The sequence below is a fragment of the Scyliorhinus torazame genome, chromosome X (assembly GCF_047496885.1).
Source record: "Scyliorhinus torazame isolate Kashiwa2021f chromosome X, sScyTor2.1, whole genome shotgun sequence".
NCBI classification, from domain to species: Eukaryota; Metazoa; Chordata; class Chondrichthyes; order Carcharhiniformes; family Scyliorhinidae; genus Scyliorhinus; species Scyliorhinus torazame.
The window spans coordinates 16,037,995-16,063,677 of record NC_092738.1 but is presented as its reverse complement, the minus strand read 5'-3'; the positions used below and the strand labels follow the sequence as shown (position 1 = coordinate 16,063,677).

The 25,683-nt window shown below is 50.1% G+C and overlaps 1 protein-coding gene across 1 annotated transcript in view; it reads right to left on the bottom strand.

The window, feature by feature from the left end:
- The window catches only part of LOC140405366 (aryl hydrocarbon receptor-like), a 172,996-nt gene that overhangs the window by 30,791 nt on the left and 116,522 nt on the right, over positions 1-25,683 (bottom strand). Inside the window, exons 3-6 of the mRNA XM_072493683.1 lie at positions 12,597-12,715; positions 12,246-12,335; positions 6,620-6,737; positions 109-239 (exon numbers count right to left, since the gene is read on the bottom strand). Of these exons, the coding sequence (XP_072349784.1) occupies positions 109-239; positions 6,620-6,737; positions 12,246-12,335; positions 12,597-12,715 (458 nt within the window). The remainder of the gene's footprint in view (positions 1-108; positions 240-6,619; positions 6,738-12,245; positions 12,336-12,596; positions 12,716-25,683) is intronic.

The window sequence follows — 25,683 nt, the reverse complement described above, 5'->3', positions numbered from 1 at the left end:
ATCAATTTAATATACTACATGGGAGGCTTACCCGACACTTAAAGTCTCACATGTCTTTGTGGTTCTTGACGCTTAGCGCATCAGGAGCACCGTTGGAATATTCCTCACCACATAGCCAGAGGGGCTGTTGAGTAGAGAGCGCATTTTGCACACAAAATTCCTCTCTAGGAAAGTGGAGTTCTCCGGCGGGAGTTGCTGTGGATCATACCTCGTTAGGACATCACAATTTCTGCCGTTACCTGCATAGCAAGAACACACAAAACAAAGTCTTCACTCATCACTTGAAGAAGGAACTTTACAATCATTTGAAGCCTATACCTGTGCAGAAAGGGTGACTCTTTCAGCATGGCAGTTATTTTTGTTTGGAAGACCCCAGTCGTGGAACACTTTGCTGCGAAAGATGGGGGGTTGTGTGGGTTTGATTCCTCTTGATTCTCAAGTGGTACATGTACCTGAGGAACAAACTGGAATTTGTTTTTTCATATATTCATTCATGGATTGTGGGCGTCGCTGGCTCGGCCAGTATTTGCTGTCTATCCCTAATTGTCCTTTGAGAAGGCTGCCATTTTGAATGCTGTCCATGTGGTGTAGGTACACCCACAGTGCTGTTAGAACATAGAACATAGAACAATACAGCGCAGTACAGGCCCTTCGGCCCACGATGTTGCACCGAAACAAAAGCCATCTAACCTACACTATGCCATTATCATCCATATGTTTATCCAATAAACTTTTAAATGCCCTCAATGTTGGCGAGTTCACTACTGTAGCAGGTAGGGCATTCCACGGCCTCACTACTCTTTGCGTAAAGAACCTACCTCTGACCTCTGTCCTATATCTATTACCCCTCAGTTTAAAGTTATGTCCCCTCGTGCCAGCCATATCCATCCGCGGGAGAAGGCTCTCACTGTCCACCCTATCCAACCCCCTGATCATTTTGTATGCCTCTATTAAGTCTCCTCTTAACCTTCTTCTCTCCAACGAAAACAACCTCAAGTCCGTCAGCCTTTCCTCATAAGATTTTCCCTCCATACCAGGCAACATCCTGGTAAATCTCCTCTGCACCCGCTCCAAAGCCTCCACGTTCTTCCTATAATGCGGTGACCAGAACTGTACGCAATACTCCAAATGCGGCCGGACCAGAGTTCTGTACAGCTGCAACATGACCTCCCGACTCCGGAACTCAATCCCTCTACCAATAAAGGCCAACACTCCATAGGCCTTCTTCACAACCCTATCAACCTGGGTGGCAACTTTCAGGGATCTATGTACATGGACACCTAGATCCCTCTGCTCAGCCACACTTTCAAGAACTTTACCATTAGCCAAATATTCCGCATTCCTGTTATTCCTTCCAAAGTGAATCACCTCACACTTCTCTACATTAAACTCCATTTGCCACCTCTCAGCCCAGCTCTGCAGCTTATCTATATCCCTCTGTAACCTGCTACATCCTTCCACACTATTGACAACACCACCGACTTTAGTATCGTCTGCAAATTTACTCACCCACCCTTCTGCGCCTTCCTCTAGGTCATTGATAAAAATGACAAACAGCAACGGCCCCAGAACAGATCCTTGTGGTACTCCACTTGTGACTGTACTCCATTCTGAACATTTCCCATCAACCACCACCCTCTGTCTTCTTTCAGCTAGCCAATTTCTGATCCACATCTCTAAATCACCCTCAATCCCCAGCCTCCGTATTTTTTGCAATAGCCTACCTTATCAAACGCTTTGCTGAAATCCATATACACCACATCAACTGCTCTACCCTCGTCTACCTGTTCAGTCACCTTCTCAAAGAACTCAATAAGGTTTGTGAGGCATGACCTACCCTTCACAAAGCCATGCTGACTATCCCTGATCATATTATTCCTATCTAGATGATTATAAATCTTGTCCCTTATAATCCCCTCCAAGACTTTACCCACTACAGACGTGAGGCTCACCGGTCTATAGTTGCCGGGGTTGTCTCTGTTCCCCTTTTTGAACAAAGGGACCACATTTGCTGTCCTCCAGTCCTCTGGCACTATTCCTGTAGCCAATGATGACATAAAAATCAAAGCCAAAGGTCCAGCAATCTCTTCCCTGGCCTCCCAGAGAATCCTAGGATAAATCCCATCAGGTCCCGGGGACTTATCTATTTTCAGCCTGTCCAGAATTGCCAACACCTCTTCCCTACGTACCTCAATGCCATCTATTCTATTAGCCTGGGGCTCAGCATTCTCCTCCACAACATTATCTTTTTCCTGAGTGAATACTGACGAAAAATATTCATTTAGTATCTCGCCTATCTCTTCAGACTCCACACACAATTTCCCATCCCTGTCCTTGACTGGTCCTACTCTTTCCCTAGTCATTCGCTTATTCCTGACATACCTATAGAAAGCTTTTGGGTTTTCCTTGATCCTTCCTGCCAAATACTTCTCATGTCCCCTCCTTGCTCGTCTTAGCTCTCTCTTTAGATCCTTCCTCGCTACCTTGTAACTATCCATCGCCCCAACCGAAACTTCACACTTCATCTTCACATAGGCCTCCTTCTTCCTCTTAACAAGAGATTCCACTTCCTTGGTAAACCACGGTTCCCTCGCTCGACGCCTTCCTCCCTGTCTGACCGGTACATACTTATCAAGAACACGCAGTAGCTGATCCTTGAACAAGCCCCACTTATCCAGTGTGCCCAACACTTGCAGCCTACTTCTCCACCTTATCCCCCCCAAGTCACGTCTAATGGCATCATAATTGCCCTTCCCCCAGCTATAACTCTTGCCCTGCGGTGTATACTTATCCCTTTCCATCATTAACGTAAACGTCACCGAATTGTGGTCACTGTCCCCAAAGTGCTCTCCTACCTCCAAATCCAACACCTGGCCTGGTTCATTACCCAAAACCAAATCCAACGTGGCCTCGCCTCTTGTTGGCCTGTCAACATATTGTTTCAGGAAACCCTCCTGCACACACTGTACAAAAAACGACCCATCTATTGTACTCGAACTATATATTTTCCAGTCAATATTTGGAAAGTTAAAGTCTCCCATAATAACTACCCTGTTACTTTCGCTCATATCCAGAATCATCTTCGCCATCCTTTCCTCTACATCCCTAGAACTATTAGGAGGCCTATAAAAAACTCCCAACAGGGTGACCTCTCCTTTCCTGTTTCTAACTTCAGCCAATACTACCTCGGAAGAAGAGTCCCCATCTAGCATCCTCTCCGCCACCGTAATACTGCTCTTGACTAGCAGCGCCACACCTCCCCCTCTTTTGCCTCCTTCTCTGAGCTTACTAAAACACCTAAACCCCGGAACCTGCAACATCCATTCCTGTCCCTGCTCTATCCATGTCTCCAAAATGGCCACAACATCGAAGTCCCAGGTACCAACCCACGCTGCCAGTTCCCCTACCTTGTTTCGTATACTCCTGGCATTGAAGTAGACACACTTCAAACCACCTACCTGAACGCTGGCCCCCTCCTGCGACGTCAAATCTGTGCTCCTGACCTCTATACTCTCATTCTCCCTTACCCTAAAACTACAATCCAGGTTCCCATGCCCCTGCTGCATTAGTTTAAACCCCCCCAAAGAGCACTAACAAATCTCCCCCCCAGGATATTTGTGCCCCTCAGGTTCAGATGTAGACCATCCTGTCTGTAGAGGTCCCACCTTCCCCAGAAAGAGCCCCAGTTATCCAAAAATCTGAAACCCTCCCGCCTGCACCATCCCTGTAGCCACGTGTTTAAATGCTCTCTCTCCCTATTCCTCATCTCACTATCACGTGGCACGGGCAACAACCCAGAGATAACAACTCTGTTTGTTCTAGTTCTGAGCTTCCATCCTAGCTCCCTGAAAGCCTGCCTGACATCCTTGTCCCCTTTCCTACCTATGTCGTTGGTGCCAATGTGGACCACGACTTGGGGCTGCTCCCCCTCCCCCTAAGGACCCGGAAAACACGATCCGAGACATCACGTACCCTTGCACCTGGGAGGCAACATACCAAACGTGAGTCTCTCACGCTCCCACAAAATCTCCTATCTGTGCCCCTGACTATAGAGTCCCCAATTACTAATGCTCTGCTCCTCTCCCCCCTTCCCTTCTGAGCAACAGGGACAGACTCCGTGCCAGAGGCCCGTACCCCATTGCTTACCCCTGGTAAGTCCCCCCCCCCACAAGTATCCAAAGCGGTATACTTGTTTCTCAGGGGAACGACCGCAGGGGATCCCTGCACTGACTGTTTTTTCCCAGTCCCTCTTACAGTTACCCACCTATCTCCAATCTTTGGTGTAACTAATTCCCTGAAGCTGCTATCTATGACCCCTTCTGCCTCCCGAATGATCCGAAGTTCTTCCAACTCCAGCTCCAGTTCCCTAACTCGGTCTTGGAGGAGCTGGAGATGGCAGCACTTCCTGCAGGTAAAATCAGCAGGGACACTAACTGCATCCCTCACCTCAAACATCCTGCAGGAGGAACATTGCACTCCCTTCCCTGCCATTCCTCTAACTTTCTACCAAGATCTGGCTAACAACTAAATTAAATTTTTATAAAAAATAATAATAATATAATAAAAATAAAAATATGGTACTTACCTCAGACCAATGGGTTTTATTATTAGGTTAGAGGAGGAGGGCGGGTGGGAGACACTACACGTGTAGTGTCTCGGGTTTCCTCTCCACCAGAATTTATTGGTGAGGGTGTTCCCAGATGTCCGCGGGTCGACTTCCTGATCCCGCCTAAAAAACTAATTTAAAAAAAAAGAAAAATTCTCATCTCCTGCTGAAATTGACTAACCAGCCAGCTCCACTCCCGCCGAAATCGACTGGCCTGCCCCTGCAAAGAGAAGTGCTTTTAAAGGTTGACTTACCTCCCAGCAACCTCCTTCCGCAATGCTCCCGCTGAAATTGACTCACCACTCACCAGCTGCTCTCACGCCGAAATCGACTGGCCTGCCCCTGCAAAGAGAAGTGCTTTTAAAGGTTGACTTACCTCCCAGCAACCTCCTTCCGCAATGCTCCCGCTGAAATTGACTAACCAGCTGCTCTCACGCCGCCGAAATCGACTGTTAGGGAGGGAGTTCCAGGATTTTGACCCAGCGACAGTGAAGGAACGGTGATATGTTTCCAAGTCAGGATGGTGCGTGACTTCATAGATTATCATAGAATTTACAGTGCAGAAGGAGGCCATTCGGCCCGTCGAGTCTGCACCGGCACTTGGAAAGAGCACCCTACCCAAGGTCAACACCTCCACCCTATCCCCATAACCCAGTAACCCCACCCAACACTAAGGGCAATTTTGGACACTAAGGGCAATTTATCACGGCCAATCCACCTAACCTGCACATCTTTGGACTGTGGGAGGAAACCGGAGCACCCGGAGGAAACCCACGCACACACGGGGAGGATGTGCAGACTCCGCACAGACAGTGACCCAAGCCGGAGGGGAACCTCCAGGTGGTGGGGTTCCCAGGTATCTGCTGCTCTTGTCCTTCTAGATGGCAGTGGTCGTGAGTTTGGAAGGTGCTGCTGAAGGAGCCTTGGTGAGTTGCTGCAGTGCATCTTGTAGATGGTACACACGGCTGCCACTGTGCGTCGGTGGTGGAGGGAGTGAATGTTTGTGGATGAGGTGGGGTGCCAATTCACATGGTATGGGGGCGGGCGAAAGGGGTATATGACTGCTTTTGGGAGGGGGATGCCTCCGATGGGCACAGGAGGCCTGAGGCCTCCCCACTTTCTCCCAGTCACAGGTAAAATAGTGGCATGGTGGCACAGTAGATAGCACTGCACCAGGGATCCGGGTTCAATTCCGGTCTTGGGTCACTGTCTGTGCGGAGTTTGCACATCATCCCCGTGTGTGCGTGGGTTTCCTCCGGGTGCTCCGGTTTCCTCACACAGTCCAAAGATGTGCAGGTTAGGTGGATTGGCCATGATAAATTGTCCCTTAGTGTCCAGAGATGTGGTTAGGTGGATTGGCCATGCTAAATTGTCCCTTAGTGTCCAAAGATGTGCAGGTTAGGTGGATTGGCCATGTTAAATTGCCCCTTAGTGTCCAAAGATGTGCAGGTTAGGTGGATTGGCCATGCTAAATTGTCCCTTAGTGTCCAAAGATGTGGTTAGGTGGATTGGCCATGCTAAACTGTCCCTTAGTGTCCAAAGATGGTGGGTTGGCCATGTTAAATTGCCCCTTAGTGCAGGGTATGTGGGGTTACTGGGTTACGGGGGTAGGGCAGGGGAATGGGCCGAGGTAGGGTGCTCTTTTAGAGGGTTGGTGCAGACTCGATGGGCCGAATGGTCTCCTTCTGCACCGTAAGGATTCTATGGAACTTCAATGGGTGGATTGAGGCCACTTTAGGATCCCGATGGGCCCCAAAAGTGGACAAGCTACCCAACACCTCCACCACTGCCACCCCCCCTCCCCAGCTCGAAATGGGGGGCAGGTCAGGGCGGGCAGGAAGGTGGCGGGAGGTGGCTGGCAGGCCTTGCACTGCATTTTATCAGCATTGCCACCCCAACCGTAAACCCACTGGCAAGGGAGCATAAACCCAGCCCCGAGATACTTTCAGCGAATCATCTCCCAACCTCCACGCATATCAAATATTGAGCCTTTCTTATGATTCATTATCTTACCTGAGTGTCCCGTGTTTGAGAGTGGCAGCGGGTCGAGTGCCCAATGCAACTGACGCTGAAATTCACTGCGATCGTCGGGATGAATCAGTTCATACACAGGCTGGTGCATGACAGCAGTCTACAACACAGAGGGGAGAATAGACATCAGGGTTGTGATGAACGGTTACTGCCTTGTCATCATGTAAGGTGATGTCCCCTTTAAGACCGGGCTTGCAACCCTGGGGACTCCGCCTCTGGCTCCGCCCATCTGTGAGCCATATATAAGGGGCTGTCTTGTGGGCTGTGTAGCAGTCAGCACATGTCTCAGCTCTAGCATAGTTCTTAGTCTATTAAAGCCTTCTTTACCATTTACACTCTAAGGGTACCTCAAGGGTCAACAAGATAAAGGGGGTAGAGAGAGCAGACAAGAAGGGGAAGAGGGCTGGTTGAGAGATCAGGAAGCGTTCCGTCATGATGGTCAGCCCATATGGGATGGCGCAGTCTTGCGGGACCACAACCTATCGCTTCCTGCCGTTCAGTCCGTTAATCCTCGCAACCTCAGATCGAGCGAACCACCGCGGAGAGTTCACGAAGAAAGCCCATCTGACGGCCATGTTACCCCAATCCAAAACATTGCATCAGAACGCAGGAACAATCACCTGACGAACCCAGTCTACCCAGGCTGCCTAGAAACATTCCGCATTCCATTTCAGTTCCAATTACCGACCAGAATCCCGGAGATTCAAACCAGCTGAAACCATTTAAGGGGAAGATTCTTTTCGCCATTTACGGCAATGCAAGTTGTGAAGGAATTGGAGCCAGCCAATTGTTGGTGTCACAAATCAAGTCACGTTGAGGCCTCTTTTGGCTTCCAGGGATGCTGAAGCATCCAGGACGTCTCGCCTTCCAATTTCTAATAAAAGGTCATCTCAATCTGAAACCTTGGGCGGGATTCTCCGTTGCCGATATCGTAATCGCCGATCGGACAGAGAATCCTTTTTTACGATTGAATCGGGGGCGGCGCCTGTTTTCGGATGCCCCACCCCCTACAAAATGCCGTCATCGCCGTTGGGGCAGCCTCAGACGTCACCTGAAGGCCCTCCCCCGATGCCCCGCCCCCAATGGGCCGTGTTCCCGACAGAGCAGTTGACGTGTGGTCCCAGCCGTGCGGGAACCCGACGTGGCATCTCCGGACGCAGCGCCGCCACAGTCAGGCGGGTGCCATGTTGCTGGCCGGGGGGCTTTGGCGAGGTCTGGGGGGACTGGTGGGGGGGGGGGGGGGGGGGGGGAGTGGTGGCCCGGGGGTGGCCAGGGGGGCACTATCTGGCAGGTCGGGTCCGCGCGCGGCCGGTGCCATGTTGTACGGCGCGACCGCTGCATGTCGTCGCCGTGCGCATGCGCGGCCATGGACCCAGCAACTCTCCGGCCGTTTATTTTGTGGCGGCCGTGCATTTTACATGGCGCGGCTGCTAGCCCCTCACCGGTCAAAGAGTCGGTGCTGGGGTGGCGCCGATTGTCTTGACGCAAAACGCCACGTATCCTCTGGCTCTTGCCTGTAAATCGGAGAATCCAGCCCTTAACTCTGTTTCTCTCTCTATGGATGCTGCCTGACATGTTGAGTATTCCCAGCATTCTTTGTTTTGGGCCGGCATTCTCCCACCGTGAGGATTCTCTTTCCCCGTTGGCAGCGCACCCCTGCCCATGCGTTTTCCAGTGGCATGGGGTGGCATCAATGGGAAATCCCACTGACAAGCGGTGGAAACAGAGAAATGGCTGGTGGAGCGGAACAAACACGGGCAGCATGGTGACACAGTGGTTAGCACTGTGGCTTCATAGTGCCAGGGTCCCAGGTTTGATTCCCTGCTGGGTCACTGTCTGTGCGGAGTCTGCACATCCTCCCCGTGTGTGCGTGGGTTTCCTCCGGGTGCTCCGGTTTCCTCCCACAGTCCAAAGATGTGCAGGTTAGGTGGATTGGTCATCCTGGGAGGGAAATTTGCCACGGCTCTTCGGGGGGGTTTAAACTAATTTGTCAGGGGGATGGGAAAACAAGCTGTGTCCCAGAAGCCAGTGTCGAGAGTAGTGAGGTACTGAGGAGGGTATCAAGTTCGCAGGAGTGTACCGGCAGACAGAAAGGTGGGATGAAATGTGTCTACTTCAATGCAAAGAGCATCCGGAATAAGGTAGGTGAACTTGGAGCGTGGATCGGTACTTGGGACTACGATGTTGTGGCCATTACGGAGACATGGTTAGAACAGGGACAGGAATGGTTGTTGGAAGTTCCGGGGTATAGATGTTTCAGTAAGAGTAGAGAAGATGGTAAAAGAGGTGGCGGAGTAGCATTGTTAATCAAGGATAGTTTAACGGCTGCAGAAAGGCACTTCGAGGGGGATCTGCCGACTGAGGTAATATGGGCCGAAGTTAGAAATACGAAAGGAGCAGTCAAATTGTTAGGAGTTTTCTATAGGCCCCCAAATAGTAATAGAGATGTAGAGGAAGAAATTGCAAAACAGATTATAGATAGGTGTGGAGGTCTCAGGGTAGTTGTCATGGGTGACTTTAACTTTCCAAATATTGATTGGAACTTCTATAGGTCGAACAGTTCGGATGGGGCAGTTTTTGTACAGTGTGTGCAGGAGGGTTTCCTGGGGCTGGTTTAGCACAGGGGCTGGTTTAGCACAGGGGCTGGTTTAGCACAGGGGCTGGTTTAGCACACTGGGCTAAATCGCTGGCATTTAAAGCAGACCAAGGCAGGCCAGCAGCACGGTTCAATTCCCGTACCAGCCTCCCCAAACAGGCGCCGGAATGTGGCAACTAGGGGCTTTTCACAGTAACTTCATTTGAAGCCTACTTGTGACAATAAGCGATTTTCATTTCATGTGGATAGGCCGATAAGAGGCGGGGCCACATTGGATTTGGTACTGGGTAATGAACCGGGCTAAGTGTTAGATTTGTTTGTGGGAGAGCACTTTGGAGATAGTGACCACAATTTGGTGTCTTTCACTATTGCAATGGAGAGGGATAGGGCCATACGGCAGGGCAAGGTTTATAATTGGGGGCGGGGTAATTATGATGCGATTAGGCAAGAATTAGGGAGCATAGGATGGGAACAGAAACTGTCAGGGAAAGGCACAAATGAAAAGTGGAGCTTGTTCAATGAGCCAATACTGCGTGTCCTTGAGAGGCATGTCCCCTGTCAGGCAGGGAGGAAATGGCCGTGTGAGGGAACCATAGTTCACAAAAGAGGTTGAATGTCTTGTCAAGAGGAAAAAGGAAGAGTATGTAAGGATGAGAAAACAAGGTTCAGTAGGGTCGCTTGAGGGTTACAAGGTAGCAAGGAATGAGCTGAAAAAAGGGCTTAGGAGAGTTAGGAGGGGGCATGAGAAGTCCTTGGCGGGTCGGATCAAGGAAAACCTCTAGGCTTTTTACTCTTATGTGAGAAATAAAAGAATGACCAGGGTGAGGGTAGGGCCGTTCAAGGACAGTAGTGGGAACTTGTGCATGGAGTCAGAAGAAATAGGAGAGGCGTTGAATGAATACTTTTCTTCAGTGTTCACAAAGGAGAGGGGCCTTGTTTTTGAGGATGAGAGTGTGATTCAGGCGGGTAGGCTGGAGGAAGTAGATGTTCTGAGGAAGGATGTATTAGCAATTTTGAAAAACCTGAGGGTCGACAAGTCCCCTGGGCCAGATGGGACATACCCAAGGATTCTTTGGGAGGCAAGGGATGAGATTGCAGAGCCTTTGGCTTTGATCTTTGGGTCCTCGCTGTCCACGGGGATAGTGCCAGAGGACTGGAGAGTGGCAAATGTTGTTCCTCTGTTCAAGAAAGGGAATAGGAATGACCCTGGTAATTATAGGCCAATTAGTCTTACTTCGGTGGTCGGGAAGCTAATGGAAAAGGTCCTGAAGGATAGGATTTATGACCATTTGGAAAGATGCAGCTTAATCCGGGATAGTCAACACGGATTTGTGAAGGGTAGGTCTTGCCTCACAAATTTGATTGAATACTTTGAGGAGGTAACGAAGTGTGTAGGTGAAGGTGGAGCAGTTGATGTCGTATACATGGATTTTAGTAAGGCGTTTGATAAGGTTCCCCATGGTCGGCTGATGAAGAAAGTAAGGAGGCATGGCATAGAGGGAAATTTGGCCAATTGGATAAGTAACTGGCTATCACATAGAAGACAGAGGTTGGTGGTGGATGGAAAATTTTCAGACTGGAGACCAGTTACCAGCGGTGTACCACAGGGATCAGTGCTGGGTCCTCTGCTATTTGTGATTTTTATCAATGACTTGGAGGAGGGGGCTGAAGGGTGGGTCAGTAAATTTGCTGATGACACCAAGATTGGTGGAGTAGTGGATAATGTGGAGGGCTGTTGTAGGCTGCAAAGAGACATTGATAGGATGCAGAGCTGGGCTGAAAAATGGCAAATGGAATTTAACCCTGATAAGTGCGAGGTAATTCATTTTGGTAGGACAAATTTGAATATGGATTACAGGGTCAATGGCAGGGTTCTGAGGAATGTGGAGGAACAGGGAGATCTTGGGGTTCATGTCCACAGATCTCTGAAGGTTGCCATTCAAGTGGATAGAGCCATGAAGAAGGCCTATCGTGTGTTAGCGTTTATTAACAGGGGGCTTGAGTTTAAGAGCCGCGGGGTTATGCTGCAACTATACATGACCCTGGTAAGACCACATTTGGAGTATTGTGTGCAGTTCTGGTCACCTCACTATAGGAAGGATGTGGAAGCATTGGAAAGGGTGCAATGGAGATGCTGCCTGGTTTGCAGGATAGGTCTTATGAGGAAAGGTTGAGGGAGCTAGGGCGTTTCTCTTTGGAGCGGAGGAGGATGAGAGGTGACTTAATAGAGGTTTATAAGATGATGAGGGGGATAGATAGAGTGGACATTCAGAGACTATTTCCTCGGGTGGATGTAGCGTTACTAGGGGGCATAACTATAAGATTCAGGGTGGGAGATATAGGAGGGATGTCCGAGGTAGGTTCTTTACTCAGAGAGTGGTTAGGGTGTGGAATGGTGGAGTCGGGACACTTTAGGAACTTTCAAGCGGTTATTGGATAGGCACATGGAGCACACCAGAATGACAGGGAGTGGGATAGCTTGATCTTGGTTTCGGACAAAGCTCGGCACAACATCGAGGGCCGAAGGGCCTGCTCTGTGCTGTACTGTTCTATGTTCTAAATTGCCCTTCGTGTCCAAAAAGGTTAGAAGGGGTTATTGGGTGAAGGGGATAGGGTTGAAGTGATGGCTTAAGTGGGTCGGTGCAGACTCGATGGGCCAAATGGCCTCCTTCTGCACTGTACATTCTATATTCTATGTAAACCGCCTTTGATCTTAGATTTCCAGCATCTGCAGTACTTTGCTTTTATGCACAACAGGGAAATTGATGCCCCCATAAAATATTAACCACTGATGACTCGTGACAGGAGGTGGCATAATTTTACGGGGGTCATTTCCAACTTTGCCACCTGGGCAGCAGTGTGGCAGAGTAGATTGCCCCTGATTGAACCCGTCCGATCTTCGTCACAATGACATCAATCCACTGCGTGGGCAGTGCCCTCTGCCTGTTGAAAATTACCCCCCAAAACGTTACTCACGAGCGATCAATCTCGTCACTTGTACCCAGTACTCACCTGGTGGAATCCCACATACTCCTGAACTGTGGGAGATGCGTAGAAGATATCACCTTCTGAAGTTACTACCAGGACAAAACCATTCAGTGCCTAGAAACACAAAGATATTTTATGATTCAGGCAAGCAGATCTCTCAAGAGATTATCTCATTCATAGTGCCTGCCTTGGGTCCTTAAAGATAAGAATTTATTGAAGAGATGGAACTTTTCTCAGGAAGACTAGAAGAGGAAAGTGGTCTTCCCCACCACTGCCCCACACCCAACCCCCCCCCCCCCCCCCCCCCCCTCCAGCTGAGGTGTCCAGATAGATGCCTGAGGGGAAAAAAACACAATACCACATAATTTCCTTTACCTGGAGCAATAGTTCCCCTTCTGAGAGCATTACATTGCCAAGGTTTGTAATCCGCTTGTCCACTCCAGCGTTGCCAGGCCGTTCTGCAGGCAGACATCTCTTTCTTTGTCCAAGAGTAACTGTAAGACAATCGCACGCATTGGTGATCATTGCTTGGAAAGTAAGTATGAAGAGGTATTTTCTTCAAATGAAGAATAAGGGGAAGATACCTATTTAGTGCAGGCTGCAAGCTTCTCCATTGGGGGGGTGTCAGGCAATAAAATTATACCAACAACCTGCCACAAATCAGGGGCTCCATTTGGGCCCTTTTAGTGAATGAGTCGAAAGACCAGCCCCAAGTGTTGCCTGAGTAACAGTCAATACCGTCAATTCACTGTGAGACGGTGAGAATGAGCAAACATTAGGCTTTAATATCCATGAACTCGCCTGCCAGAGTCGGCTGTACAAATGGGTGCCACCCACAGGTGGCCGGACTATATATGGCCCCAGCGAGGGCGGAGCAAGAGGCGGAGCCCACCGGGGTTCCAGCACAGTACCTGGAAGTAGCCCGTATCATCACTTCCAGGTCATGGGTCACATCATTATACAGACAGCTCATGCATTAGGTGAAATACATTCACCACAAACAGGAATCACACAAGTTAGTAAATTTGGGAGTTTGCATTGTAGTAATTTGTTTGGGAAAGGCAGAATTGGAGGAGTGCAAAGTTCTGAAAGAGTAATGGGGCCGGAGGTCAGAGAAATAGGCTGGGCGGATGAGAACAGGATCAAATGCTGCTGTGATGCCCCCCACAAGCGGACAGCTGACACGGAGCTCAAATTGTCATTTGGGTGAGATACCAGAGAATTGGGGGAAGGACTTGCAACTTTGCCTCTGAGCCAAAGTCTCTGGGTTGAAGTCCGACTCTAGGCCTCGCTGACGACGGAAGGAGCATTCACGGCATGGCCAAACAGGTTGACCACCAATCTGCTAATCCTTCCAACATGCCCGTGGCAAGGTGGAAGGAGCAGGAGAGATCCCTGGTCAGCCTTGCTTGGTGGACTGGACTGTAGAGACCCTCAACCAACTCTCTAAAACTGAGAGAGATGCCTACAGTCCCTGATGAAATGATTGTACAGGTGGACAGACAGATGGTGCGCTGAAATAAAAGCTAGTACCTTCACGGATGGAGAGAACATTTTAAGGAGCAAAAAAAACAGCAATCAAAATTCATTTATCTGATATCATGAGGGGTGCATCCATGTTAAGTGTAAATAAGTGTACCTTGCCCATCAGATGGATGATACGCACAGCGGTATTAACATTTACAAACCACTTAACGTCTTGAGAGCCATAGGCCGTCCACGCCAGAGGGACCTTCCAGTCCTGACGACGGTGCACACCCACTGCGGGTTTCTGGTTACCACACTACTAGAAGGACGTACAGCAACGGGTGTATTCAACAGGGATCCCCGTTCACAACGGCGGGTTCAGAAGGTCCTGCTGCCAGCCAATGGCAGGCCTCCTCCAGTACCGCGAAACACGCGACAGGTTGTGTGGTAAATCTCGCCTACAGCATTTAACACCACAAAAAGAGGCCCCATCATGGCGGGTAGATGGAGCTGGATGATCTCCTGTTCCTACGTTACCATGCCAAAGCAAGTCTGCCCAACTGCAATTTTCCTGTCAGCAATTGCCTGGCCTCAAACTGGGAAGCTGACTAGGGAGTTGAAATCAGGAGCTCACCATGTGGAAAATTGGAAGCACGATCCCGAATCCCATCATAAGTACACAAGGATATAAGAAATGGGAGCAGAAATAGACCATTCGCCCCCCCCTCCCCCCCTCCTCGCCCCCTCTGCCCCCCCCCTCCCCCCTTCTCCACCCTCCCCTCTCCCCCCCCCTCCCCCCTCCCCTCCTCCCCTCTCCCCTCTCCCCCCCTCCCCCCTCCCCTCCCCGCGTCCCCCGATCCCCAGGATTTTCCGGCCCTTCCCAGCAGTGGGATCTTCCAGTCTTAATCTCCAGATGGTGGAATGTTTCTCATATTGAGGGTGGTCAAACCTTTCGCGCCAAAAGTGTTCAACCCATAACAGAAACCTCAAGGATTTGCGATCCCTTTGAGGTCCATTGAAACCAAACCCACAGAGTCAGTCCCTGGTTCTCGAGCCCCTTGTGACAAATATGAATGTAATTTTACGACTTGCCAAATCTAATATTTCATGACATAAATCATTCTAGACTGGGAAAGACAAATTAAATTGCGCCAACCAGCCAACTGACTTTGTGTGCATGAGTGGATAATACAAGTCGATCTGTAGCAATTGGCGGACATGGGGAGGTGGTGGTGCAGCGGTATTTTCATGGGATAGTAATCCAGCTACCCAGAGTAATGCTTTGGGAATCTGGGTTCAAATCCCACCACTGCAAACGGTGGAATCTGAATTCAATAAAAGTCTGGAATTAATATGATGACCATGAAACCATTGGCGATTGTCGTAAAAAAACATCTGGGGCGAAATTCTCCGGTATCGGCGCCATGTCCGCCGACCGGCGCCAAAAACGGCGCAAATCAGTCAGGCATCGCGCCGCCCCAAAGGTGCGGAATCCTCCACATCTTGGGGGGCCCAGCCCCAGCCTTGAGGGGCTAGGCCCGCGGCGGACTAATTTCCGCCCCTCCAGCTGGCGGGAAAGGCCTTTGGTGCCCCGCCAGCTGGCGCGGAAATGACATCTCCGGGCGGCGCATGCGTGGGAGTGTTAGCGGCCGCTCATGGCATTCCCGCGCATGCGCAGTGGAGGGAGTCTCATCCGCCTCCGCCATGGCGGAGACCGTCGCGAAGGCGGAAGGAAAAGAGTGCCCCCACGGCACAGGCCCACCCGCAGATCGGTGGGCCCCGATCGCGGGCCAGGCCACCGTGGGGGCACCCCCCGGGGCCAGATCGCCCCGCGCCCCCCCCAGGACCCCGGAGCCCGCCCGCGCCGCCTTGTCCCGCCGGTAAGAGAGGTGGTTTAATCCACGCCGGCGGGACAGACATCCTAGGAGCGGGACTGCGGCCCATCCGGACCAAAGAATCGCGGGGGGGGGGCCCCGTCAACCGGCGCGGCATGATTCTCGCCCCCACCGAATCTCCGGTGCCGGAGAATTCGGCAACCGGCGGGGGCGGGATTCACACCAGCCCCCGGCGATTCTCTGACCCGGCGGGGGGGGTCGGAGAATCTCGCCCCTGGTTCACTAATGTCCTTTAGGGAAGGAAATCTGCCATCCTTACCTGGTCTGGCCTACATGTGACCCCAGACCCACGGCAATGTGGTGGACTCTCAAATACCCTCAAATGGCAATTGGGGATGGGCAATAAATGCCTGTCAGCAACAAATAAAAAAAATCCCTAAATATACTGACTAGGTGGTGTATATTTCTGTCTTCAAAATGTTTCTACACAAATCATACCAATTAAATTAACCATACTCTTCATTAAAAGCATCAAAGGCATGGCAACTTGAAATTCAATCAATGCTTGAACAACATGAATAACAAAGAACAAAGAAAAGGACTGCACAGGAACAGGCCCTTCGGCCCTCCAAGCCTGTGCTGACGATGCTGCCCGTCTAAACTACAATCTTCTACACTTCCTGGGTCCGTATCCCTCTATTCCCATCCTATTCATGTATTTGTCAAGATGCCCCTTAAATGTCACTATCGTCCCTGCTTCCACCACCTCCTCCAGCAGCGAGTTCCAGGCACCCACTACCCTCTGTGTAAAAAACTTGCCTCGTACATCTCCTCTAAACCTTGCCCCTAGCACCTTAAACCTATGCCCCCTCGTAATTGACCCCTCTACCCTGGGGAAAAGCCTCTGACTATCCACTCTGTCTATGCCCCTCATAATTTTGTAGACCTCTATCAGGTCGCCCCTCAACCTCCTTCGTTCCAGTGAGAACAAACCGAGTTTATTCAACCGCTCCTCATAGCTAATGCCCTCCATACCAGGCAACATTCTGATAAATCTCTTCTGCACCCTCTCTAAAGCCTCCACATCCTTCTGGTAGTGTGGCGACCAGAATTGAACACGATACTCCAAGTGTGGCCTAACTAAGGTTCTGTACAGCTGCAACATGACTTGCCAATTCTTATACTCAATGCCCCGGCCAATGAAGGCAAGCATGCCGTATGCCTTCTTGACTACCTTCTCCACCTGTGTTGCCCCTTTCAGTGACCTGTGGACCTGTACTCCTAGATCTCTCTGACTGTCAATACTCTTGAGGGTTCTACCATTCACTGTATATTCCCTACCTGCATGAGACCTTCCAAAATGCATTACCTCACATTTGTCCGGATTAAACTCCATCTGCCATCTCTCCGCCCAAGTCTCCAGACAATCTAAATCCTGCTGTATCCTCTGACAGTCCTCATCGCTTTCCGCAATTCCACCAACCTTTGTGTCGTCCACAAAGTTACTAATCAGTAAGAATGCTAAATCTGCTCACTGACAGAACGTTTGAAAGTAGAGCGGACCCCTGTCACGGCAGGGTGGAGTGGGGGGTCTGCTTCCTAAAATGCGTTGAGCCATTCAAACGTCCATCGACTTGGGCGGGACTAGAAGGTCCCGCTGGTTGGAGGGGCTGTAAAATTCAGCCATTCCAACAAATTTTGGCATCCCATCATACTGCTGATTTGAAAACAACACGTAGTGGAAATGTAACTGAAAAGTACACCTGGTGCTGAGATTCGATGGGCACTGCGGCGATTCCTTTCACTCCCTGTAAATTGAAAAGTCCCCAAAATGAATTCAGGCTCGACAGTCCGAGATGTAAATGTAGGGCATGTCATGTGGACTATGGGCAAGGATCCAAGATGATGCATGGCAAAGATTCCCTGTTTTTGAACGATACAAGAGAGACAGTTCCCAGTTTCATGATTTCAATAATTTCACAAAGGTAGGATTCCTCAGACCACCTTCCTCCTTCGCCCCGCACACAACCATACACCTGCTTTGTAGACAGGATAACATAGACTCCCAACAGTGCGGAAGGAGGCCATTGGGCCCATCCAGTCTGCGCCAACCCTCCGACAGAGCACCCTATCTGGACCACTGTCCTGTCCTTTCGCCGTAACCCCACCTAACCTGTGGACACTAAGGGACAATTTATCACGGCCAACCCACCTAACCTGCACATCTTTGGACACTAAGGGCAATTTATCATGGCCAATCCACCTAACCTGCACTTCTTTGGACACTAAGGGACAATTTAGCATGGCCAATCCACCTAACCTGCACATCTTTGGACACTAAGGGACAATTTAACATGGCCAATCCACCTAACCTGCACATCTTTGGACACTAAGGGACAATTTAGCACGGCCAATCCACCTAACCTGCACATCTTTGGACACTAAGGGGCAATTTAGCATGGCCAATCCACCTAACCAGCACATCTTTAGACTGTGGGAGGAAACCGGAGCACCCGGAGGAAACCCACGCAGACACAAGGAGAACGTGCAAACTCCACACAGACAGTCACCCATGGCCGAATTGATCCCGGGTCCCTGGCAGTGTGAGGCAGCAGTGCTAACCACTGTTCCATCCTGCCACTTAAATCACAATGGAATTCCTGGGGTTAATGTCCAAAGGACAACATTCAGCAGAATACTCAAAAGGGTTACAGCGATATGAATATCTCAGTCCATGCTGCAGGGATCATTGCTGGCACAATATGAGAGACTGAAGCCCGCAACGAGAAAAACACATCACTGCCAATCCCAACAAGGTCGTGGCATGCAATGCAACCTCCGCAGGGATCAAATTAGACCTGTCTATTTATAGATTAAAGACTCCAGAGCATTTGCAAACACAACTGTTACACAGACTCCAGTGCAATGTGGGTGTGCCCGCAACTCGGCTGTGCCACGCCAGTCACAGCTGCCCACGTCGCACCTTGCCAGTGCTGGTCAAGTTCCTTCATGCCAGTGTCAACCCGTAGGGCTGTGAATACGGAACAACAACGACAAAACAGAGAAGAGGCTGGGATTCTGCTGCATTCTGCACATCTGCCCCCGCGTTACCATCTGTACTCCAACAATCATCACATGCAAAGCTGACTCACTCTTGTGAAAATTAATTGAAAGCAAACGGAATCGAGGGACAGACAAGGAATGCTGGCCTTCCCAGCATCCCGTGAATGATTTTTTTTAATAAAGAAAGGGGGGGGGGAAAGCACAAAGGAACTTTGCCATAATTTTCAAACCATGTCGTCAGGTTAATTTAGAGGAACCAAGTGGCTCAGTTAGTAACGCTCTGCCTCTGGCGCGGAGGCTCTGGGTACAGGTCCCACACAAGGATTTATTGGTTACAGAAGGAGTGTTCAACAGGTTGGGTATCAGCCTGCTAATTGTTCCAACACTTCTCTAAAATTCTATGACGGAAATGGGTGGCAGGCAGTGTGCATGATGGTACAAAACAAACTAGATTTCGACTTCCCCCTCATCTGCTTCTTAGCATTCAGGGCAGCACGATCGCACTGCTGCATCACAGCTCCAGGGTCCCAGGTTCGATTCCCGGCTTGGGTCACTGTCTGTGTGGAGTCTGCACGTTCTCCCCGTGTCTGGGTGGGTTTCCTCCGGGTGCTCCGGTTTCCTCCCACAAGTCCCGAAAGACGTGCTTGCTAGGTGAATTGGACATTCTGAATTCTCCCTCTGTGACCCGAACAGGCGCCGGAATGTGGCGACTAGGGGATTCTCACAGTAACTTCATTGCAGCGTTAATGTAAGCCTACTTGGGACAATAAAGATTATTATTATTATGCTTCCTTCATGATATTGTCTACTCACACTCACCGGGCTTGGGAACGAAACATTATCTGGTTCTTGTGTTCCGTGTGAGACTGACCCACTATCATCTTTAATTACTGAGCCACTCTCTCATGGCAAATGCGGCACAGTGGTTAGCACTGCTGCCTCACAGCGCCAGGGACCCAGGTTCAATTCCAGCCTTGGGTGACTGTGTGGAGTTTGCACGTTCTCCCCGTGTGTGCGTGGGTTTCCTCCGGGTGCTCCGGTTTCCTCCCACAGTCCAAAGATGTGCAGGTTAGGTGGATTGGCTGTGAAAAATTGCCCCGGGGTGTCCAAGGTACGCCGAAAGGTCGGTGCAGACTTGATGGGCCGAATGGCCTTCTTCGGCACTGTTGGGATTCTATGAAGGCTGCAACAGCCTGAAAGTGCTATGTTTATGTCTGTATGCGTCAACAGCGAATTAGCGGAGAGGTCTGTCCGTGCAACTCTTGGTGAGCACAGCAATGCAACCTAGGCTGAAATAATCACAGCACATCGATGCGGTCTCAATAGGATGTGGCGGGGGTGAAGGGGTTGGAGAAGGCGGTGCACAATGCAGTGAGCACCGATAGGTAGGATCGACTTGGATTGCATGACACAGGTAGACATGGGGCGGGATTTTCCAGTCGCCCAGCCGTGTGTTTCTCTGAGGCGCACCGCTCGCTAACGGCAGGATTCTCTGCTCCCATCGCTGTCCATGGGACTTGAAGCCACCCCACATCGCCGGGAAACCCATGGATGGGGTGTGCTGCTGGCGGGAACAGATAATCACACTGCCAGCGAGCGGCCAGAGAATTCCGGTTATGACAGATACAAAGTTGTCGGACAAAGGCTATGATCAACTATGATTGAGTACAATGGTTCAGTGAGTGAACAACAAGGTGGCAGATGGAGTATAACATGATGAAGTGTGAAGTTATTCACTTCACCTCTGGCTTCCCGCCTGTCACAACCACACAGCGATTTTGCACTGGGGAGGACAAGGCCTCAGATGTGAGGCCCACCCTTGCCTCAATTGTGGCTCCTGTGGCCAATTATTGGCCACCTAAAGGGCCTTTTCCCACCCGGCCAGAATTTTGAGGTTGGGGGAGGAGTGAAGCTGTGTGGGCGGAGGGGGATGGGTGGTTGGGGGGCACCTCCCTCAGAAGCCCCATTCTGAAGTTGGACTTCCGGTTCAGTGCCCTCCCACCGCCCTGCAACCCATTGATCTTGCTTGGGCCTCCTGTGTCCAGGACCCAGGTGCCAACGTCCTCCTGCACTTCCAGCTCTGTCCACTGCAGCGCTGTTGCTGCAGGGATTGGAGAGCTTCCGGGCGGGGAGGTCCCGCCTGCTGCCTCTTGTTCATCAGAGCGTGAAATGGATTCAGGACACTCAGAGTCGACCGGGATGTGCTTCCCACTGACTTTTCAAAAAACCCAGGCCCTGCTTTCCTGGATACTGGTGGGAGGGGGGGCAGTGGGGAGAAGATAGCTCAGAGGGAAGAATAGAAATGGTTTGCACGACAAAAGTAAAGGCCCACCATAAAATTCGGAGAGTGAGTTTGTATAAGTACTTGAACAGGCAACACTTTCACAGCTACGCTGGCTGGGGCCGGGCATTAGGGATAAGAGATGGTAAATAGGCCGAATGGAAAGAACTATCCAAAGGGCCAGCACAGACAGAATGAGCCAAATGGCCTCTTTCTTAGTCATGTAATGTCATGAGAGTAAAGATTCATGTTCACCAACTACGCGCAGAATGGTAAAGAAAAGGCAAAACAATACACTGTAACAACACACTGCAGACTGTGGTGAACTCAGCCCAACGCATCACACGGTCGGCTACTGCAGAAAATACGGAGGCATGGGATTCAGGGTGATTTCGCAGTTTGGATCAGAAATTGGCTAGCTGAAAGAAGACAAAGGGTGGTGGTTGATGGGAAGTGTTCAGACTGGAGTCCAGTTAATAGTGGTGTACCACAAGGATCTGTTTTGGGGCCACTGCTGTTTGTCATTTTTATAAATGACCCGGAGGAGGGCGTAGAAGGATGGGTGAGTAAATTTGCAGATGACACGAAAGTCGGTGGAGTTGTGGACAGTGTGGAAGGATGTTACAAGTTACAGAGGCAAATAGATAAGCTGCAGCACTGGGCTGAGAGGTGGCAAATGGAGTTTAATGCAGAAAAGTGTGAGGTGATTCATTTTGGAAGGAATAACAGGAGGACAGAGTACTGGGCTAATGGTAAGATTCTTGGCAGTGTGGCTGAGCAGAGAGATCTCGGTGTCCATGTACATAGATCCTTGAAAGTTGCCACCCAGGTTGAGAGGGTTGTTAAGAAGGCGTACGGTGTGTTAGCTTTTATTGGTAGAGGGATTGAGTTTCGGAGCCATGAGGTCATGTTGCAGCTGTACAACACTCTGGTGCGGCCGCATTTGGAGTATTGCGTGCAATTCTGGTCGCCGCATTATAGGAAGGATGTGGAAGCATTGGAAAGGGTACAGAGGAGATTTACCAGAATGTTGCCTGGTATGGAGGGAAGATCTTATGAGAAAAGGCTGAGGGACTTGAGGCTGTTTTCGTTAGAGAGAAGAAGGTTAAGAGGTGACTTAATTGAGGCATACAAGATGATCAGAGGATTGTATAGGGTGGACAGTGAGAGCCTTTTTCCTCGGATGGTGATGTCTGGCACGAGGGGACATAGCTTTAAATTGAGGGGAGATAGATATAAGACAGATGTCAGAGGTAGGTTCTTTACTCAGAGAGTAGTAAGGGCGTGGAATGCCCTGCCTGCAACAGTGGACTTGCCAACGCTAAAGGCATTCATATGGTCATTGGATAGACATATGGACAATAAGGGAATAGTGTAGATGGGCTTTAGAGTGGTTTCACAGGTCGGCGCAACAGAGGGCCGAAGGGCCTGTACTGCGCTGTAATGTTCTATGTTCTATGTTAAGCTTGCCACCCCCACTTTGATTCTGTATACACCTCCCGCTGCCTCAGGAAGGCAGACAGCATTATCAGAGACCTCTCCCACTCAGGCATTGCCTTCTTCCAGACCCTTCCATCAGGCAGAAGGTACAGAAGTCTGAAGACTCGCACATCCAGACATAGGAACAGCTTCTTCCCCACAGCTACAAGACTCCTCAACGACTCCCCCTCGGACTGATCTGTTCCCTGGAAGAACACTATTCACGCCGCCCTATGCTGCTCTTGCTCATGTATTTGCTTTGTTTGGCCCCTTGTTCCGCACTGTAACCAATCACTGTTTTGTCGATGTACCATTTGTCAATGTTCCCTGTTGATTAATCTTGTGTCTACTATGTACGTACTGTGGACGTTCCTCGGCCGCAGAAAAATACTTTTCATTGTACTTCGGGGCAGCACGGTAGCATGGTGGTTAGCACAATTGCTTCACAGCTCCAGGGTCCCAGGTTCGATTCCCCGCTGGGTCACTGTCTGTGCGGAGTCTGCACGTTCTCCCCGTGTCTGCGTGGGTTTCCTCCGGGTGCTCCGGTTTCCTCCCACAGTCCAAAGATGTGCAGGTTAGGTGGATTGGCCATGCTAAATTGCCCTTAGTGACCAAAATTGCCCTTAGTGTTGGGAGGGGTTACTGGGTTATGGGGATAGGGTGGTGGTGTGGACTTGGGTAGGGTGCTCTTTCCAAGAGCCAGTGCAGACTCGATGGGCCGAATGGCCTCCTTCTGCACTGTAAATTCTATGTAAACTTCGGTACATGTGACAATAAATCAAATCAAATCAAATCAAATGTATATCGTCAGAGACTGTTTAATTTCTCAGAACACATTGCGGCCTCCAGCTAGGATCGGCGGCCATATTGGATCCTGCTCAACCTCATCGGCAGTGAAGAACTCTCATTCCACATCTCCACATTCAAATGGGTAGCTGCAGGATTGGGAAACCCAAAATCAGGCATCCACACTTCATCTTCATTTCAAGGGCAGCACTGGTCCACATAGAGTTAGAATGGAACCCCTACAGGGCAGGAAGCCATTCGGCCCATCAAGTCTGCACCGACACTTTGAAAGAGCACCCTGCCTAGGCCCACTCCACCATCCTATCCCCGTAACCCCGCCTAACCTGCACATCGTTGGACCCTAAGGTGGCAGATTGAGGATAACATGGTGAAGTGTGAGGTTATTCACTTCAGTAAAAGGTAAAGTCTCCATAGTCCTTTGTCTTTAAGACAGAGATTCTTGATTAATAAGGGATTACGGGGAGAAGGCAGGAGAATGGGGATGAGAAACATATCAGCCATGATTGAACGGCGGAGCAGACTCGATGGGCCGAATGGCCTAATTCTGCTCCTATCTCTTATGGTCTTACGGGCAATTTCACATGGCCAATCCACCTAACCTGCACATCTTTGGACTGTAGGAGGAAACCCACTCAGACACAGGGAGAACGTGCAAACTCCACACAGTCACCCAAGGACGGAATCGAACCCGGGTCTCTGGCGCTGTGATGCAACAGTGCTAACCACCGTGCCGCCCCGAGGACGTGCAGGAAGTGAAAGCTTCCCCCATGACGATGTGTCTCTCTTCCAGTTTCTGTGTGTGTTGAATAGCGTGATAAACTGGTGTGTGGTCAGGTTGAGGTTTTCCTCTGGGTTCAGACAATCACAGCTACTCAGTATCGACTTGACAACCGTGAACTTTAATCGTTTTTTTTTGCGGTCAAACTGGGACACAGCCCATGACTCACCAGAAAGAGAAAATTCACTGTTCGCTCTGAAATCTAGTAGAACATAGAAGTGCAGATGGTGGAAAATTCTGCCTTGCGTGACAGCTACTGAGTCACCTTTAACTCTCCTGAATGCTTTCTTTGAGAAACAAAACCTTCTAACAGCCTTATTAAAATGTAATTCTGCTGATTTGCCTTCTGAAGATGACGACGTTCTACCTTTCGCGACTTCCGTGTTCGAGAATTCGCGTACGCACGCCTTTCTACACCCATTGGGTGCAACCTCGTTCACTTCCCTGCGTTTCCTTCCCCCTCTCTCATTAAAGACACGATCGTCAAAATAAAATTGATTCCATTTTATTCATTCGATTCCGGACGGATATGGTGGTTGATATCGAGGAGGCGGCAGCCATAACGGAGCAGAGATGTCGGCACGTTTTAACAACTCTGGAAATGGATTTCTACTATTCTTCCTGACCATGGCCATTTAATTCTCTTTTTCTCTGAAGCACCTTTCCGACAGGAGTCAGACGCCGTGCAGCCCAGACAGATAGATTAGCCCGGAAATGTCCTCTTTTCTCAGCCCAGAGCTTCAATGATAGCTCTATTCAGGTGAATTGGGAGCAGGAGAAGGCCACTCGGCCCCTCGAGCCTGTTCCGGCATTCAATAAGATCGTTCCAGAGACTCACCCCCCTCTGAGAGAAAAAAAAGCTGCATAATGGTCATTAATTGATTTGTCCTTTTATGGAAATGAGTCAACATATAGGCTGGAATTTCCCTGCCATGCCCCCCCGCGGGATGTTCCAGTCTTTCTAACGGCAATCCCCCATTGCGGGTTCCCTGGGGGCATGAGGGAGGGTCGGGGGTGGCTGTGGTGTTGTAAACAATAATAAAAATCATTGACAGCAGCAGGACCAGAAGATCCTGCCACCAGCCAATGGCGGCTCACCTCCCGTTGCCGCGAAACACGTCGTGTACCATGAAGGAATGTGTGGACACAATTACTATCAGGGCAAGACAGAGACACTCTGGGATGGGTTTTGAGCCCCTGCAGAGGCTGGCATTGGAGGCGGCGGGAAGGCACTAAAAATAGCACTGACATGCCACTTCTGCGCATACATCTCAACCCCGAGCCATTTTCCCAGAGGCATGATGGGATGGGAGGACAACAGGGTTACCCACCACATGGGGCAGGTAACCAATTAAACTAATTAAGGCCTATTAAAAAAGGCCTTTGGGATTTTCCAGTCATCCTCCAATTGGAGTCTGTTACCGCTGATGTCAATAAACACCAGCCCCATTATAGAACATAGAACATTCCAGCGCAGTACAGGCCCTTCGGCCCTCGATGTTGCGCCGACCTGTGAAACCACTCTAAAGCCCATCTACACTATTCCCTTATTGTCCATATGTCTATCCAATGACCATTTGAATACCCTTAGTGTTGGTGAGTCCACTACTGTTGCAGGCAGGGCATTCCACACCCTTACTACTCTCTGAGTAAAGAACCTACCTCTGACATCTGTCCTATATCTATCACCCCTCAATTTAAAGCGATGTCCCCTCGTGCTAGACATCACCATCCGAGGAAAAAGGCTCTCAC